Raw genomic sequence first — 19,758 nt, forward strand, 5'->3', positions numbered from 1 at the left:
ACAAGTTGGAATCAAGAATGCTGGGAGAAATATCAACAACCTCAGATATTCAGAGGACACCACCCTTGTGGCAGAAAGCGGAGAGAAACTAATGAGCCTCTTGATAAGGGTGAAAGAGTAAAAAAGCTGGCTTAAAAGTCAACATTCAAAAAACTAAGATCATGGCATCTGGTCCCATCACTTTATAGGAAAAAGTGGAAGCAGTGGCAGATTTTATTTTCTTGGGCTCCAAAAATCACAGACGGTGTCTGCAGGCATGAAATTACAAGACACTTGCTCGTTGAAAGGAAAGCTATGACAAATCTAGCCAGCGTGTTAAAAAGTAGAGACATCACTTTGTCAACAAAGGTCCATCTAGTCAAAGCTATGGATTTTTCAGTATTCGTGTACAGATGGGAGAGTTGGACCATAATGAAGGCTGAGAGCCAAAGAATTGATGCTTTTGAACTGTGGTGCTGAAGAAGACTCTTGAGAGTCCCTTGAACAGCAAAGAGATCCAACCAGTCAATCCTAAAGGAATTCAGTCCTGAATATTCATTGGAAGGACTGATGCTGAAGCTGAGGCTCCAATACTTTGGCCACCTGATGTGAGGAACTCACTCATTAGAAAAGTTCCTTATGCTGGGAAAGATTGAAGGCACAAGGAGAAGTGGGTGGCAGAGGATAAAATAGTTAGATAGCATCACCAACTTAATGGATACTGGATTCCAGACCAAGTTGATCAGCAGCCATCCTGGATTAAAACACTTTCATCATTTGCTGGGAAGAAATTTGAGCAAACTCCGGGATACAGTGAAACAGGGGAGCCTGGCGTGCTGCACTAAATGGGGTGTCAAAAGAGTCATACACAACTTATGAACAACAATGTATTGAAATTAAGTTAAATAATAATCCTGTATTAAATACTGAAAGTGTTCATTTGTGTGTAACTACGAGTGGTTTCTTCTATTAATAAGTCCTGTAAGCCTAAAATGAAAATAAAACTTTCCACAAAACAGGGCAAGCTTGAGGGCTGCTGCTGTTTAGACGCTATGTCATGTCCAACTCTTTTGCAACCAACCCCATGGACTGTACCTGCCAGGCTCCTCTGTCCATGGGATTTCCCAAGCAAGAATACTGAAGTGGGCTGCCATTTCCCTCTCCAGGGATCGTCCAAACGAGGGATTGAACCCATGTTCTTGCTTGGCAGGAGCATTCTTTACCACTGAGCCACCTGAAAAGTGCCTTTGGAGTCTGGACTAATTCCAAATACTATCATAACTAAATTGTAGTACACCCAATTTGTGTCTGAAGAGCTGGAAAATTTGTTGATGTGAGAAAACCACAACCACCACCCCAACATTTGTTGTCAGAAATATTGAGTTAGGAAAATACAGTTTTTTCCTTTGGGCAAAAGGGACTTTGCAGATGTCATTATGGCTAAGTACCTTGAGATGAGTCCTTAAAAGGAAGACCCTTTTCCATCTGTGGTTGAGGGTGGTATGACTACATAAAAAGAATCCAAGTGAAGCAAAGTTGCTGGTTTTGAAGATGGGGGAAGGGGCCAAAACCAAGGAATGCAGGCATCCTCCAGAAAGTGAAAAGGCAAGGCTATCCACTCTCCCTAGAGCCTCCAGAGAAGAACGCAACCCAGCTGATGTCTTGCTTTTTAGCCCAGTGAGACCTGAGTCAGATTTCTGCCCTAAGGAACTGTAAGATAATAAATCTGTTATTTTCAGTCACTTAATTTGTAATAATCTGTTATAACAGCAATAGAAAACTAGGGCACCAAGTCAAGTTAGTTGCATATGACACTTAATATTTGAATCATAATGTTATTTAACTCTTTACATCCAATTCAGTGAATGGCCTTAGTAACAAGATAATCACATCAAGTAAAAAGCATATTAAGCAACTGCAAACAAAATTGATCAGGAGCCATCCTGGATTAAAACACTTTCATCATTTGCTGGGAAGAAAATGAAGCCATGCCATCAAACCAGAAACTACTGAACTAGTTTTATGTAAATGAACAAAAGTACAATTGGAAATCCAGAGATTTCCTCTTACATATCATGTCCTATTCATGATAGTCAAGAGAATACAGGGGAAATATATTAATACTCACCCTCTATACAATAAAAGGAAGACAAATGCCAATCACTGTACTGAGCTTTTACATATATTAACTTAACAGATTTTCATACAAACCTTAAATGTAGGTATTCTTTTGCCAAAGTTCAAAGTCCTTTAACCAAGTTATGACAAATAAATAGTAACACTAAGAAAGTGAAAGTCGCTCAGTCATGTCCAACTCTTTGCAACCCCATGGACTGTAGCCCACCAGGCTCCCCTGTCCGTGGAATTCTCCAAGCAAGAATACCAGAGTGGGTTGCCATTTCCTTCTCCGGACGAACTTCCCGACCCAGGAATAAAGCTCGGGTCTCCTGCATTACAGGCAGATTCTTTACCATATGAGCCACCAGGGAAGCCTTGCAATAACACTAGATTAAAATTCAAATAAGATTCTAAAGCCTATGTTCTTTCCATTCTGCTATGCTAAGAAAATGAAATAATTGTGGGAAGAAAGATGGTAAGAAGGGTGCACAGTTCTAGAATAATTATCCCTCAATTCCTACAACATCTGCATTGTAACTCTTCTTCCCATTTTCTACATTATGTTTGTAGGGTTTTATATTCCTGTTTCATTTGTTTTACTAGATTATAAACGCAGGAAGTGTGTCATGGGGATTTTTGTGCCTTCCCCTTACATTCATATGATATCCAGTAGTTACTATTATTGTTGTTGCTACTATTGTTACCATTACTACTGTTACTGTTACTATTATTACTGGTTACAGTAACAATAATATCTGACACTTGTTGAGTGCACATTTTTTACCAAGCACTGTTCTAACAATTTCATAATTCTAATTCATATAATCCTCCCAACAATCCTATAAGGTAGGTAATATTGGACTGCAAGGAGATCCAACCAGTCCATTCTAAAGGAGATGGATCCTGGGTGTTCATTGGAAGGACTGATGCTAAAACTGAAACTCCAATACTTTGGCCACCTCATGCGAGGAGTTGACTCACTGGAAAAGACTCTGATGCTGGGAAAGGTTGGGGGCGGGAGGAGAAGGGGACGACAGAGAATGAGATGGCTGATGACATCACCGACTCTATGGACATGAGTTTGAGTGAACTCCGGGAGTTAGTGATGGACAGGGAGGCCTGGCGTGCTGTGATTCATGAGGTCGCGGAGAGTCGGACACGACTGAGCGACTCAAGCGAACCGAACTGAACCGAACTGAATATTTTTTTGCTATTTATAGATAAACTGAAGCACAAGACATTAAGCAACTTGCCCAATATTATACAGCTAGTAAACAGTAGAACCTAGGGAGCAGCCCAAGCAACGTGACATAATAATTGTTATACTGGAAGTACAGTAGCCCTTTCCCCTTTATCTATGGAGGATACATTCCAAGAATCCCAGGGGAAGACTGAAAATGTATATAGTACTGAACCCTATACATGCTATGTTTTTTCCTATACACATATACTCATGATAAACTTAATTTATACATGAAGGAAGAGATTAACAACAGTAACTAACAACAGAATAGAGCAATTATAACAATATATTGTAATAAAAGTTATGTGAATGTGAGCTCTCTCAGAATATTTTACAGTACAGATTTAATGTGTTTTCCATCTTAATTTTAACTAAGCATTTATTGTACACTGTGGCCGTAACTTTTATTTTATTTTGCCCTATTTAGGTGCATCTTAGTTGCAGCATGCAGGATCTTCATTGCAGCACAGGGACTCTAGTTGTGGGCTCAGCAGTTGCTACAAGTGAGCTCTCCAATCGTGGCAAACAGGTTCTGGCTCAGTAATTGTGGCACATGGGCTTAGTTGCTCTGCAGCATGTGGGATCTTAGTTCCCCAATCAGGGATCAAACACACGTTCCCCGCATTGCAAGGCGGATTCTTAATCACTGAACCACCAGGGAAATCCTTGTGGCTGTAACTTTTGCAGTATGAGGTGCAACAGCAAAACTAGCACACATTTCTTTTTCCTTCTTCATTCGTTCTTACCATACATCTTAGCAACTTCAGCAGACAAGTTTTTTCCCTCATTAAACAGAGAACTTTCACCATTTTAATTAAAGAAAACACCTTATGGCTTCCCTGTGGTGTATCCAAACTGCCAGCATCACTACTCTTGCATTTGTGGGCCATTTTTAAGTAATATAATGGTGACATGAACACAAAAATAGTCGATCTGATAATCAAGATGCCACAAGTGACTAATGGGCAGGACAGCAGAACAAAGGGATGAATCAAATCCCAGGTGGAAGCGGCAGACAGCACAGGATTTTAACACCTACTCAGGGCAGCACGCGGTCTAGAACTTATGAACTGGAATTTTCCATTTAATGTTTTCAGGCCTCAGTTGACCGTGTGTAACTGAAACCAAGGACAGCATTTATTAGGGACTCAAAATACCTTTCTTATTATCCTAACAAGATTGAGGAGACAATAAAAATAACTGTGTGTCAGGTGTCATACTAAGTGCTTACATATGTTGTTTCATTTAAATCTCATAAAAGCTTTTGTGAGAAAGGGATTACAAGTACAACTGAATCAGTAAGAAACTGAGTTTCAGCCGTTCCGAATTTGTATTTTCCCATCCTACATATTACCTCTCTGATAATAACAAAAATAATGTATACAATATTGAGGATTATGATACCATGCAAAGAGATCAACTGATACAAATTACCTTGAATCTCTAACAATGAGCATTAACACATCCATTTGATTATATGTTCCACAATTAATTATTTTAATAAGGGGTGTTCTAAAGAAATTAAGACATAAAATCTATTTATGGTATCCTGTCTGTGCCCTCCAATTTTGGTTGGCTGAAAAGAGAAAGTCTGAAACACATATTCAACTCACCTATTCTCTTTGGACACAGGTCAGAGAAACTTTGAGTCCTACGGCCTACAAGGGGGAGGTTAAAGTGAAAGTGTTAGTCGCTCAGTTGTGTGCAACTCATTGCGACCCCATGGACTGCAGTCTGCCAGGCTCCTCAGTCTATGGGATTCTCCAAGCAAGAACACTGCAGTGGGTTGCCATTCCCTTCTGCCGGGGATCTTCCCCACCCAGGGATCAAAGCCGGGTCTCCTGCACTGCAGGCGGATTCCTTACCTGCTGAGCCACTAGGAAAGCGAACAAGAGGGCGCTGGAGAAGCAGTAAACTGTGGGCAGTATGTAGAGGATGTGACCTCTACCTCTTGGATTCTCCCTCTCCCCAGACTCCTGTGTGAGAATTTCAAAAGGGACAACCAATGTGAAACACCCTCCAAGGTCAGGAACAGGAGCCCCAGAAGGGCTGACAAGTTGGGGACAGGGATGGGGGAACGGTAAATTCAGAAGGATGGGATTAGTACTGGGTAATTAGTGTACTAATTAGCAACATTTAGAACTGGACATGGAACAGTTAGAACTGGACTGGTTCCAAATAGGAAAAGGAGTACGTCAAGGCTGTATATTGTCACCCTGCTTATTTAACTTATATGCAGGGTACATTATGAGGAACGCTGGGCTGGAAGAAGCACAAGCTGGAATCAAGATAGCTGGGAGAAATATCAATAACCTCAGATATGCAGATGACACCACCCTTATGGCAGAAAGTGAAGAGGAACTCAAAAGCCTCTTAAGGAAAGTGAAAGAGGAGAGTGAAAAAGTTGGCTTGAAGTTCAACATTCAGAAATCTAAGATCATGGCATCTGGTCCCATCACTTCACGGCAAATAGATGGGGAAATAGTGGAAACAGTGTCAGACTTTATTTCTGGGGGCTCCAAAATCACTGCGGATGATGATTGCAGCCATGAAATTAAAAGACGCTTACTCCTTGGAAGGAAAGTTATGACCAACCTAGACAGCATATTAAAAAGCAGAGACATTACTTTGCCAACCATGGTCCGTCTAGTCAAGGCTATGGTTTTTCCAGTGGAGCTGAAACTCCAATACTTTGGCCACCTCATGCGACGAGTTGACTCACTGGAAAAGACTCTGATGCTGGGAGGGATTGGGGGCGGGAGGAGAAGGGGACGACAGAGAATGAGATGGCTGGATGGCATCACCGACTCGATGGACATGAGTTTGAGTGAACTCCGGGAGTTGGTGATGGACAGGGAGGCCTGGCGTGCTGTGATTCATGGGGTTGCAAAGAGTCGGACACAACTGAGTGACTGAACTGAACTGAACTGAATTAGTGCACTGCAGTTTCAAGAATCTAGATGGCTAGAATTTAAAATCCTGTGACAGATGTACAACCATATCTCTTACCCAGCCCAGTCTGGCAAAGGCATGGAAGAAAACACACTAACCCTGTTCTTGATGGGCAAACAAGAAGCCATTACCCATAAAATTTTAAATTCCTAATACTGCCTACCCATTGAGCCTGAGGTTGAATAGGAAGTTTTGAAGAACTGTTTTTTTTAACCATCGGAAAATCTAAATCTACATCCCTTGTGGATTATCAAAAGAAAAACATGGCTTTCAAAACAAGGATTTTGTTGTTTTGTCTGTTTTGTGTGTTTTTAATGGTAAGATGTAATCCTCAAATGAAGAAAATCAACTGGTCTGCAGTTAGAAGAATGAAAACAGCGACAGCAAAGCACAAATAAAGAGACAGGCAGAGAATCCCACTGTGGTTTGGGTTCCTGGCTCCATCTGCTTCTCTGCTCTCTGTGGTTTGGCACTTAAATCCTCCTTGAATTCTGCAAAGTCATAAATCTTCCTTTTTACCTACAACAGTGGTCAGCTGGATTTCTCTGCTAACAATCAAATTAATACACTCTTCAAAGACCAACCGGGCACCAAAAGAAAACAGGAATCTAAGTCTGAAAGTTCCTGAGGACTGGGTCTGGAAGCGGAAGGGAGGTGTAAAGGAGTGAGTCATGACAGTCTTTCAACATTCCACAGGCCTTAAACCAGAAAAACTCACTCCCCTCCTTAGTCTGCTTCATTTGCTCCTGCCAGCTTTCAACCACTCTCAGCCTTTTCAACTGGAACTGCCAGCATGAGGCAAGAAGTAAATGAGCATTAGTGGGGAACCTGATACAAGCCCCAATTTTTTAAGCTCTCAGGTGGCATCTTTAAAATCTATGCAAATTGCATTGTGTATGTGTGTGTGAAAGTCACTCAGCTGTGTCTTTGTGACCCCACGAACTATACAGGCCATGGAATTCTCCAGGCCAGAATACTGGAGTAGGTAGCCTCTCCCTTCTCCAGGGGATCTTCCCAACCCAGGGATCGAACCCAGGTCTCCCACATTGCGGGTGGATTCTTTACCAGCTGAGTCATAAAAGAAGCCCATAGAGATGCCATTTGATATAAAAGTAATAGCAAAAGATGGGTATTTCACCGGTAATATGAGTATTTCTCAAAAGTGGAAACAAATGAAGCCAATAAACATACACAGAGACCCAGCTTTATTATCGATCAGGGATACACAAATTAAAGACAGTCTTTTACATTACTTGATTGTAACAATCTTAAAGTATGATAACATCAAATGTTAGGATATTTGTTTCACAGGATTTCTCATATTCAGCTGGTGGGAGTATAAGTTCATACAAACACTTTGGGGAAAGTTTGGCATTTATTTTATAAAGTTGAACAATCACATACCCTCTAATCCAGCAACTCCTCCCATAGGTGTATATGTGTGTGCATGTGTATGTATTAAAGAAGCTCTTACACGTGATCAATAGGAGACAGTAGAAGAATGTTCCTACAAGTCCTGTTTACTATTCCAAAACACATAGAAAAAAGCCCAAATGCCCCTCAGCGGCATGAGAACATAAAATGTGGTATACTCACAGGAAAGAATATTGGGAGTGTTTTGCAGCATCAGGCAACAATACGGATGAATCTTAGCAATGCGATATGGGGGGTGTAAGTAAATCCCAACAGATTATTCAAAACAAACCCTTCTTAAACAATTTTTTTAAAAAAAGATAATAAAATACAAGTTTTAGAAATGTATACAGGTACAAAACTATACCAAAATGAGAGCAAGGAAATGGTGAAAGAAGGATTTAGGGTGGTGATTATCTTCGGTTGGGAAAGAAGGGATACTGTGAAATGAAATATTTCCTGCCATATAAGCTAGCAAGAAATGTCATCGCTATCTGCAATTCCAGCCCTCCAAATGTGAATTTCTGAGCACGGCCAACAAGTGGCACCACTCTCTACCCAAGGAACTTAAGGATGTTACAGTCATCAGCGATTACAGTCCTCCAGTGTGAGCTGGTGAGCCGTAAGGGAATTCAAGAGAGAAAAGAATACTTTTGTAAAATTGCAGGATGCTGGCCCCACATAGCTGAAATGCATATGAAAGAAATGACTTCAGTAATCCCAGACTCTTGCATCTTCCCATACATAGAAAGGTGCTAAATTCCTTGATACCTGGTTTTCCTTACTTAACAATAATCTCTGATGGTCAGACTGCCTGACCCCTTTGTTGCAAATTTGTATATTGCCTGACTCCCTCTCCCACCTCCTCGGAGCAGTTTTTCAGGGGTTAGGAGTCCTAAACGTTCCCACCGAGTGAAATATTCTCTACTTTCAGGATGTGACTAATTTTTTAATCAACAGTTTGAAAGAGGTAGATGAAAATTACCATCACAATTCCAGTTTCAGGGCTGATAGTAGGTATATAGTAACTTATTGTATGCAAAAAAAATTAATTTAGTCATTCATGGGCCAACTATAAAAGCATGACATGTGCCAGGGATTATGATTAATACACTTCCATGCAACTGGAATCTAAAAAATAAATGATGCTCCAGGAAAAGAATTATATGCTGTGACTTTATATTCTGCCTGGCACCCCAAAGGGATACGAACAGCCCAGAGCAAAAACTCTAGGGGGTAAAACTGTCCCGGGTTTGATTTTTCTGTTTGGTGCCCAGCTCAGAGGAGGCAGCGTCACCACAGTGGTAGCAGCCCAGGCACTGGGATCAGACTGACTTGGAGGAGATGAAACCTGGCTGCTCTCCTTACTACTGTGTGACTAATCCCGTTAGGGAATAAGATTTAACCTCTCCCTGCCTCAGCTTCCAAGTATCTAGGGGACTGGCAATGCCAGTGTAACACTGCAGAGGATTATTGTAAGGGTTACATGAGTTAATCCACATGATGTCCTGGAATAGTGAGGTTGCTCTAGGTATACTAAGTAAATTTGACTCAACAAAGACTGGCTTTTAACATTATTTTATCTCTGACTTGACACCACAGTGAAAAGCTTAAGAAATATTCTCCTAATGGATATGTTAGGGGAAGCACACTTACTGAAACCGCCTACCCTGGCCAGGCACCATAGTAACCATTTGCATGAGTTGTTTTACAACAGGAAGTCCTAGTAAGGAACATGGAACTAATAAGCCACCACCAACCAGTTCAGGAAAGGTCAAAAGGAGACACCATGTGTCAGACCACCTCCCAGAATCCTTCTCATGAGCCTCCATCTTGGTTGACCAATGTGTGTGCCACCAGGAAGGACTCTGAGTCAGAATGGTTGGCCAAAGACAACCCAGAAATTAATCCCATCACCATAAAACCTGAGACTGCAAGTCACCTGGCAGAATAGTTCTCCTGGGTTCCCTTACCTTCCTGCTGTCTGCACGGGCGCCCTTTCCCAGTAAAACTCTTGTTTTGTCAGCATGTATGTCTCCTTGGACAGTTCATTTCTGAGTGTTAGACAACAGTTCTCTTGGACCCTGGAAGGGATCCCCCTTCCTGCAACAGATACATGTATACATATGGCTGAGTAGCTTTGCTGTATACTTGAAACTACCACAACATTATTAGTCAGCTATACTCCATCATAAAATAAAAACTCAAAAAGAAAAGACATTCTGTAGTACTCTTTTGCGGAGTACTACTCTGGGAAGCTCTAAATCATATAGCATAGTAATACTAGCCTCAAGCTCTCAGTAGGATTTGCTGGACTGAAGAAACTGAGTCAATACGTTCCTTAAATACTCTGATTTCCAAGAAACGACTAGAAAGAAGTCTGAGATTCAAAGGTGGTTGTTAATGGAATCTTTTTCTGCATTATTGGCATAAATAACCAAGTTTTCATATTACTTATCTGATGACTTTAATTAACACAGACCCCTGTAACCATCTAAAAAGAAGTCCCACAATCTGTAGACTTAAAGCTTTTATAATTTATTAAAATAAAAACCATTTAAATCTTTATACAGGGCCTATTTATACTTCGACTATGAGCATTTCTAAGAAATGGGTTATCTAGTTTCTACAGCATTAATAGGTTAGAAGTCATAACCTAGAAAAATGTAGACTTTTAGATATGCTCCATAATACATAAAAAAATCATCTGTGACAACTATGAGAAAGAAGCCCGAAAAAAATAAGACAAAATATTAACTCAAATGGCCTCTTAGCATATCATGACTACTCAGCAGAATAATTTTAATTATCATAATCATAATAATGACAATCTTGAATCATTAAGAAAAGGTATTATGTTGAATGCACTTTGTTTATTAAAAGGTAAGCAGTCTCATTTATTTTAAATATACCATGAAGACTTCTAAATGATGCATTTTTTCCTTGGTAAAATCTCCAGAATTAGTTGCAAATGGACTCACTAAGTAATTCAGTGGGTCGGCCTAACCCAGACAGTTGTTTGATACAAACCAGTTAAATGGTGAAGAACTGTTGCCCAAAATTATGGCAACAAAAGTGAGTAATCCATTACATAAACAGTGCCACTTTGACTGGGTTTAAAAGTAAGTCTTAATATTTTTTAAAAAGTGAGTCAAAAGTTACCTGTAAAATTCACCTGCATGAAATGCTTCATTTTCTCTGATGTTCCTCAGTAAATAATAATATAAGGAAGCTTTATAACTTTTTAATAAACTTACCAAAACTAATGTGCACATGCAGTTACCTTGAGAGGCAACTCGCTTCTTCCATAGCTGTAGCCCGTGAAAACCGCTTTTTTGTTACAGTATGTTAATGTAATGAGTTAGGAAACAGGTACAGAGGAGCATAGAGGAAGGTCACCCAACAGAGAGACAGCAAGGAACCAAGGAAGAAGACTGCCTAACCTAGTGCTGTCCACAAAGAGTCTTTAAGCAGTCATGAGGTCAGATAGGAAAGCATTCAAGGAGGGAGGGCCGAGTATAAAGACATGGACTATGCCGTGTGGCAGCAAGGCACTCAGAGGCATGCCGGTGTAGCTGGGCCAACACATGAGAGATGGACGTCCTGGGAAACGAGCCTGGAGAGGGAAGTGGACCAATGATAGAGAGCCTAACAGTTCATGTCAAGAACTGTGAGTTCTCAAAAAAAAAGAAAAACATTACATGATTCCATTTATAAAAGGGATCTAGAATAGTCAAATATGTAGAGACAGAATGTAGAATAGTGGTTACCAAGGGCTGTGGGGAGAAAGGGATGTGGAGTTAGGGTATAACAGGTTCAGGGTTTCCATTTGGAATAATTAACAAGTTCTGGAAATGGAGAGTGGTGATGGATGCACAACATTGTGAATATAGGTAATGTCACTGAATTAGACACTTAAAATGGTTAAAATGGTAAACTTTACATTATATATATTTTATCATAATAAAAACCTCTAAAAATATAATTGTGTACAGGTAAGAAGAAGACAAAGGAGGGAGGAAGGGAGAGAGGGAGGAAAGAAAAGGAGAGAACAGTGGCCAGAAGCAGTACCAACAGCCACAGCTTGAGCTCCATTCAGTAACCAGCGGCTCTCAGCCTTGCTTTAACTGCAGAACCTGTCTTCAAATATCTTGCACAAAAACCCAACTGTAAAACAGGCAGTCACAGACCGAGCTGGAGCCAAAGGCCAGCCCAGGAGCCCATCAGCTTCTATTTCCCATCTTGCCCCCATAATGGACCCAGAGGAAACTTCAGTGCCCCCCCAAGAGCTTCCCCAAATTACCAACCACTGTGCAGGTAATGCGGAGAAGGCAATGGCAAGCCACTCCAGTACTCTTGCCTAGAAAATCCCATGGATGGAGGAGCCTGGTAGGTTGCAGTCCGTGGGGTCGCTAAGGTTTGGACACGACTGAGTGACTTCACTTTCACTTTTCACTTTCACACATTGGAGAAGGAAATGGCAACCCACTCCAGTGTTCTTGCCTGGAGAATCCCAGGGACAGGGGAGCCTGGTGGGCTTCCGTCTATGGGGTCACACAGAGTCGGACACAACTGAAGTGACACAGCAGCAGCAGTGCAGGTAATGGGAGGAAGCCAAAAGGTTTCACCCTCAACATGGTGCAGTGAGATTTCTGAAATAGTACCGCAAAATAGTTTAGAATCAAATGATTCTAAAGTCCATGGGGCTGCGAAGAGTCGAACGCCACTTGGCAACCGAACAACAACATGAATCAAATGAAACTATCTCAGCTTTGCCTCTCCCTGAGGCAGGAGACAGTTGGGCCACAATTAGGCATTTACAACTGGCCACCTGTTTACATTTCTTAGAGTAAGAAAAAGATGGGCTTCATGCCAGACACTTTACAACCAGCCTCCTGTTTGCTAAGTGGGACACATGTCTGACTCTTTGCAACCCCATGGACTGTAGCCCACCAGGCTTCTCTGTCCATGAAATTCTCCAGGCAAGAATACTGGAGTGGGTAGCCCTTCCCTTCTCCAGAGGATCTTCCTGACCCAGGGATCAAACCCAAGTCTCTTGCATCTCCTATAATGTCAGGATTCTTTACCATTGTGCTCAGTCAGTCAGTCAGTCAGTTCAGTCACTCAGTCGTGTCCGACTCTTTGCGACCCCATGAATCACAGCACGCCAGGCCTCCCTGTCCATCACCAACTCCCGGAGTTCACTCAAACTCATGTCCATCGAGTCGGTGATGCCATCCAGTCATCTCATTCTCTGTCGTCCCCTTCTCCTCCCGCCCCCAATCTCACCCAGCATCAAAGTCTTTTCCAGTGAGTCAACTCTTCGCATCAGGTGGCCAAAATATTGGAGTTTCAGCTTTAGCATCAGTCCTTCCAATGAACACCCAGGACTGATCTTCTTTGGGATGGACTGGTTGGATCTCCTTGCAGTCCAAAGGACTCTCAAGAGTCTTCTCCAACACCACAGTTCAAAAGCATTAATTCTACCCAGGTTCAATTCCTGGGCAGGGAATTAAGATCTGAGGCCCCTGCTCACAGCTGCCTCTGTGAGATCATCAACAACAATCTGCCCTCAGGCAAATTACTTACCTGCTATCAAAGAGAAGTGAAGTCGCTCAGACTGTGTTCAACTCTTGGCGATCCCATGGACTGTAGCCTACCAGGCTCCTCCATCCATGGGATTTTCCAGGCAAGAGTATTGGAGTGGGTTGCCATTTCCTTCTCCAGGGGATCTTCCCAACCCAGGGATCGAACCTGGGTCTCCCGCATTGGAGGCAGACGCTTTACCGTCTGAGCCACCAGGGAAGTCCAACCTGCTATCAAAGGAACTAAAAAAACTTTTTATAAGGGCTGATGAATGTTAGAAGCCTATCCCTTCTCCAGCGGATCTTCCCGACTCAGGAATCGAACCAGGGTCTCCTGCATTGCTGATGGATTCTTTACCAACTGAGCTATCAGGGAAGCCTGAAGGATACCTTATTGGGGGTAAAATTCTCGTTTGATGGCAGTTATTGGTACCCTTCAGTGTTATCTGGCATTACTCTGGTTCCTCTGTAATGAGATGATTTAGGGTAGATGAAGGCATGAATGGAAGCTGTGACAAAAGTGCAAGTAATGATAAAGGTCTAAACTTAAGTAGTGACAATAGGGATTGGAGGGGGAGGTGGACTCAAGATACTTTCTGAAAGCACTGTCAAGAAGAGAAATAAGCACTGGTAGCCATCTCATATTCCTCCAAATAAACCTGAAGAAAGGAATAACCTTTCTGAAATAATCTTTCCAGAGATAAGCAGGAATAACCTTTGGGTTATTCCTAGAACTGTTCTGGGGAGGCGGGGATGGGGGAGGGAGAGGAATATACCCTTGGGCAGAGAATGGCCAGTGGCCACGTGGAAGGCTTTTAAAGTCCACCCTTACCTCATCCCTACACTGCATTAATGCCCATCCCTGTAACAACTTCCTGCAGTGCTGAGAAGTTAAAAAGGTCCAGGCTTTCTAGCCGGGAGCCATTCCTCCACCCAACTCCCTCCAGCTCCTAAGGTAATGAGCTACTTCACCTCTTGAAGTTTAGCAGAAGAGATGAGTTTTAACACTGAGAGTTTAAAATATGAAATATAAGGACTACTAGATATTGGGTAAAATGCATTTTCCTGATTGCTGGGTTAGACAAAGAGGAACTGCAAATCAGAATTTATGTTTGGACAGTTGCCAGAGGTAGGATTGAAAATCTTAATGAACAAAAGAGGTCTGCCAAAAAGAAATAAAGCTCCAGCCCAAGACCCTCAGAATAAAGATCAATAAAGGGAAAATTATAGGGAGTATGGTAGAGTGGAAAGGAAGTCTCAAGAACTCTCAGTTCAGTTCAGTTCAGTTCAGTCACTCAGTCGTATCCGACTCTTTGCGACCCCAAGAATCACAGCACGCCAGGCCTCCTTGTCCATCACCAACTCCCAGAGTTCACTCAAACTCATGTCCATCGAGTTGGTGATGCCATCCAGCCATCTCATTCTCTGTCGTCCCCGTCTCCTCCCACCCCCAATCCCTCCCAGCATCAGACTCTTTTCCAGTAGTCATCCCTTATTCATTCATTCATTTGTGGGATTGTGGAGGGTGGGGGAAAGATCTGAATTCCTGCTGTTAGGACTTTGTCCATCAGGAATGTAAGATGCATACAAATAGCTTTCACACAGGGAAGAAAATAAAAATCAATAAGGGAGGCACCAAAAAAAAGTGTAGAGAGAGAAGAAATCATGTCTAGGAAGCTATGAGATATTCCTGGTATTAATAAAACAGAACAGATTTTGAAAATATTAGAGCATTAGGGAAAAAAATATTGCTCATCTTTCTTATGTCTTGCTAAACTAATCTGCTGTATCGTCTGTCTTGTCTCAGGGTTGCTGTTATCTCCTAAAGCAACACCACACCTTCCTATTACCCAAGAATCGGGGGCTGATGATAAATGAAACTAACCCATGAATAGTACCATGAACCAACCTGTCTGCCACTCTTGTGTAGTCAGTCACTTAATCTCCACAATGTCACAACAAAATAGGTACTGTTATTATCCCCATTCTACAAGTGAGAAAACTGGGGCACAGAGAAGTTAAATGACTCATCCACAATCAGTCAGCTGGTAAGTGGCACAAAGAGAATTTGAGTCTGTACTCTTAGAGAAAGACGTACTCTTAGACACTGCCTCCCAGCTGAGAACTTCTGGCTAAATGATCAGGCATACTGTATATTGCTGGATAATACAAGGTGATTTTTGGCCACCTTTCCCCTTTAAACATATACAGCTATTTAAAACTATTCTTATTTACATGACAAAAATATATACACCATTATTGATCTAGCTTTGAAAATGGTAGGACTTTTCAAGTCATAGATTTCACAACCTTTTATGAAACATTCGATTTGTTAATCTGAAAAAGAGAGGGAAAAAAACCAAATGCCTGTGTCATAATGAGCCAGTGGCCAGGGGCACTTAAGGTCAGCTGAGACTGGGGTGGACAGGCATCATTCCTTACAGGTCGTTGCATGGCCTTGCGAAGTTGCTTTAGCTTTCTTTGTTTCTCTATCGGCAAAGTAGGGATAACAACAGTGCCATCTCATAAAGTGGTAAGGATTAAATAATATTATCCATAAAAAGTCCTAAGCATGTGAATGCTCCATGAATACTGGCTTTCATTATTTAGATCCTGAGTTATCTGTATTTCCAGGATACAAGTCGTCCACTGACCACACAAATGCTTTCCCAGACCCAGAGTCTCTCTCAATCCCTTAAACACACTGCTATTTTCCACAGAGCATGGTGACAACAGAAGCAGCTTCTCTGGACCCCGGACCCAAAGGTGGCGGCGTCGCCTCTCATCTCAGCCCAAGGAAGGAGCTGGCTCTCGACTACCTCCAGGCGGCACCAGAAAACTCAACCCCGATTTTTCACTTGGATGAATTCAACTGTTAGTGGACTGGGCTCCGCAGCAGAGGAATGTGGACACAGGCTCCAGGGAGAGGAGCTCACCCACCTACCAAGCCCGAGGGTGGGGACCCCTCCTTCACAGCATCACTGGGGGCTCCGTCCCCTGCAGGCTGGGAGGCCACCGGGGACGGACCTAACGATGCCCAAACAGTTAATTTCCCATCAAATCCTCTGAAACACATCCCAACGATTTCTAAGAGGGAGCCCGGGGAGGGACACCAAGCGCTTCCTAAGGAGTAAAAGCCCTGCGGCACGTGTTGAGCCGCCTGAACCAGCTTCCCCAACGCACGCGGCCGCCCAGTCCGAGCCGGGGTGCTCCCTGCGGCGCCCGCAGCCCAGCCGGCCGCGGAGCGCTGCCCTCCACTCACCAGGTGAAGAGTTTGCCCTTGATCCAGAGCAGCAGGCTGGCCGAGCCCGGCGCGTGCGGCTGCCGGCCGCCAGGTCCCGCCGGCGAGGCGGCCTCCATGGGAGCCCCGCGGTCTCCGGCGCCCGGAACCCCTAGAAGTGCCGGGTCCCGGAAGACGGGAGGCGGCGCCTGTGAGGCCGGCGGGGGCTCGGCTCGGCCCCTGGGTCCGCGCTCTGGCTCTCTCCGGCGTCCCTCTCTCACCTCTGCGGGGCGGACTCGCTCTGCGGCGAATCATTAACTGTCGAGGCCCTGGGGCCAGGCGATCCATCAGCAGATGACAGTCTGGCACCTCCGAGAGCAACGAGCAGCAGGATAAAGGGCGCTTTTTTTTTCCCGCCTTGGCAGTGGCGCTTCACTGCTGGGCGACACCCAATATGCATTGCAAGTTCTTTTGGTCCTTGATTTAAAATCAGCAAATGAGGTGAATCGAGGTTGTGCCAGTGTACTAACCTAAGAAGCAGTCATTTAGCTGCTGCCGCCAAAAGGCTGACTCTCTATGTACCAATCACAAACAGAAATAGGGAGACAGAACCATAGAGAAGAAAAGAGTGGTTTGCTTTCTTTGCCAGGAAAACGGGGAATCCAGAAGGCAAGCGTTTCTAGAACAATGCCCCCATCCCTGGTGAATAGGTAAAGGTTATATAGTCTGGCAGGGGGATGTGGTAAGGCTCAAAGCAGTAAAACTCTTGCTTTCTTCTGCAAAGTTTTAAAAGGGTGGGGTTACTGACAAGATTAAGGTGTGTGTAGAGTACAAGTTTACCCCTGGAGTACAAAATGAAGAAGGGCAAAGGTTAACAAAGTTTTGCCAAGAGAACTGGTCATAACAAACACCCTCTACCAACAACAGGAGACAACTTTACATATGCTCATCACCAGATGGTCAATACCGAAATCAGATTGATTATATCTTTGCAGCTGAACATGGAGAAACTCCATACAGTCATCAAAAACAAGACCAGGAGCTGACTGTGGCTCAGATCATGAACGCTTTATTGTAAAATTCAGACTTAAAATGAAGAAAGTAGGGAAAACCACTAGGCCATTCAGGTATGACCTAAATCAAATTCCTTACCATTATACAGTGGAAGTGACAAAAAGATTCAAGGGATTAGATGTGATAGACAATCAGTTCAGTTGCTCAGTTGTGTGCTGCTCTTTGTGAACCCATGGACTGCAGCACACCAGGCCTCCCTGTCCATCATCAACTCCTGGACCTTGCTCAAACTCAGGTCCATCGAGTTGGTGATGCCTTCCAACCATCTCATCCCCTCTCGACCCCTTCTCTCCCACCTTCAATCTTTCCCAGCATCAGTGTCTTTTCCAATGAGTCAGTTCTTCATATCAGGTGACCAAATTATTGGATTTTCAGCTTCAGCATCAGTCCTTCCAGTGAACACCCAGGACTGATTTCCTTTAGGATGGACTGGTTGGATCTCCTTGCAGTCCAAGGGACTCTCAAGAGCTCCAAAACCACGGTTCAAAAGACCAATTATTCAATGCTCAGCTTTCTTTATAGTCCAACTCTCAAATCCCATGACTACTGGAAAAACCATAGCTTTGACTAGATGGAACTTTGTTGCAAAGTAATACCTCTGCTTTTTAATATGCTGTCCAGGTTGGTCATAGTTTTTCTTCCAAGGAGCAAGCATCTTTTAATTTCATGGCTGCAGTCACCATCTACAATGATGCTGGAGCTCAAGAAAATAAAGTCTCTCACTGTTTCCATTGTTTCCCCATCTATTTGCCATGAAGTGATGGGACCAGATGCCATGATCTTAGTTTTCTGAATGTTGAGTTTTAAACCAACTCTCAGTGTCCTCTTTAAATTTCATCAAGAGGTTCTTTAGTTCTTCTTGGCTTTCTGCCATAAGGGTGGTATCATCCGCATATCTGAGGTTATTGATATTTCTCCCAGCAATCTTGATTCCACCTTGTACTTCATCTAGCCCAGCATTTTGCATTACGTACTCTTCAATAAGCCGGGTGACAATCAGTCTTGATGTGCTCCTTTCCCGATTTGAAACCGGTCTATTGTTCCATTTCCAGTTCTGTTGCCTCTTGACCTGCATACAGATTTCTCAGGGGGCAGGTCAGGTGGTCTGGTATTCCCATCTCTTGAAGAATTTTCCAGTTTGTTCTGATCCAGAATCAAAGTCTTTGGCATAGTCAATAAAGCAGAAGCAGATGTTTGTCTGGAACTGTCTTGCTTTTTCTAAGATCCAACAGATGTTGGCAATTTGATCTCTGGTTCCTCTACCTTTTCTAAATCCAGCTTGAACATCTGGAAGTTCGTGGTTCATGTACTATTGAAGCCTGACTTGGAGAATTTTGAGCACTACTTTACCAGCGTGTGAGATGAGTGCAATTGTGTGATAGTTTGAGCATTCTTTGGCATTGCCTTTCTTTGGGATTGGAATGAAAATTGACCTTTTCCAGTCCTGTGGCCACTGCTGAGTTTTCCAAATTTGCTGGCATACTGAGTGCAGCACTTTCACAGCATCATCTTTTAGGATTTGAAATAGCTCAACTGGAATTCCATCACCTCCACTAGCTTTGCTCATAGTGGTGCTTCCTAAGGCCCATTTGACTTCGCATTCCAGGACCCATGGCTCTAGGTGAGTGATAACCCCATCATGATTATGTGGGTCATGAAGATCTTTTTTGTATAGTTCTTCTATGTATTCTTGCCACTTCTTAATATTTTCTGCTTCTGTTAGGTCCATATTATTTCTGTCTTTTATTGTGCCCATCTTTGCATGAAATGTTCCCTTGGTATCTCTAATTTTCTTGACGAGACCTCTAGTCTTTCCCATTCTATTGTTTTCCTCTATTTCTTTGCACTATCATTGAGGAAGGCTTTTCTGTCTCTCCTTGCTATTCTTTGAAACTCTGCATTCAAATGGGTCTATCTTTCCTTTTCTCCTTTGCCTTTAGCTTCTCTTCTTCTCTCAGCTATTTGTAAGGCCTCCTCAGACAACCATTTTTCCTTTTTGCATTTCTTTTTCTTGGAGATTATCTTGATCACTGCCTCTTGTACAGTGTCACAAACCTCAGTCCATAGTTCTTCAGGCATGCTGTCTATCAGATCTAATAATCCCTTGAATCTATTTGTCACTTCCTTTGTATAATCGTAAGGGATTTGATTTAGGTCATACCTGAATGGTCTAG

At 42.9% G+C, this 19,758-nt stretch overlaps 1 protein-coding gene across 3 annotated transcripts in view; it reads right to left on the minus strand.

The window, feature by feature from the left end:
• Positions 1-16,985, minus strand: part of SLC35F2 (solute carrier family 35 member F2) — a 68,148-nt gene extending 51,163 nt beyond the window's left edge. The window contains exons 1-3 of one of the 3 annotated variants that reach the window (XM_055422956.2): positions 16,553-16,680; positions 5,206-5,316; positions 4,954-4,998 (exon numbers count right to left, since the gene is read on the minus strand). Coding sequence is in view for 2 of the 3 variants with exons in the window: in XM_088842910.1 (XP_088699036.1) it covers positions 16,792-16,970 (179 nt within the window). In the remaining variant the exon portion in view is untranslated. Of the gene's footprint in view, positions 1-4,953; positions 4,999-5,205; positions 5,317-16,552; positions 16,748-16,791 lie in introns of those variants that run through there. The other 2 variants (XM_088842910.1, XM_055422955.2) reach the window with 2 other exon arrangements.
• Positions 16,986-19,758: the final 2,773 nt, after the last annotated feature.

This window comes from Moschus berezovskii, chromosome 14, assembly GCF_049115385.1.
Source record: "Moschus berezovskii isolate FMDL1 chromosome 14, NW_MosBer_1.0, whole genome shotgun sequence".
Taxonomy (NCBI): Eukaryota; Metazoa; Chordata; class Mammalia; order Artiodactyla; family Moschidae; genus Moschus; species Moschus berezovskii.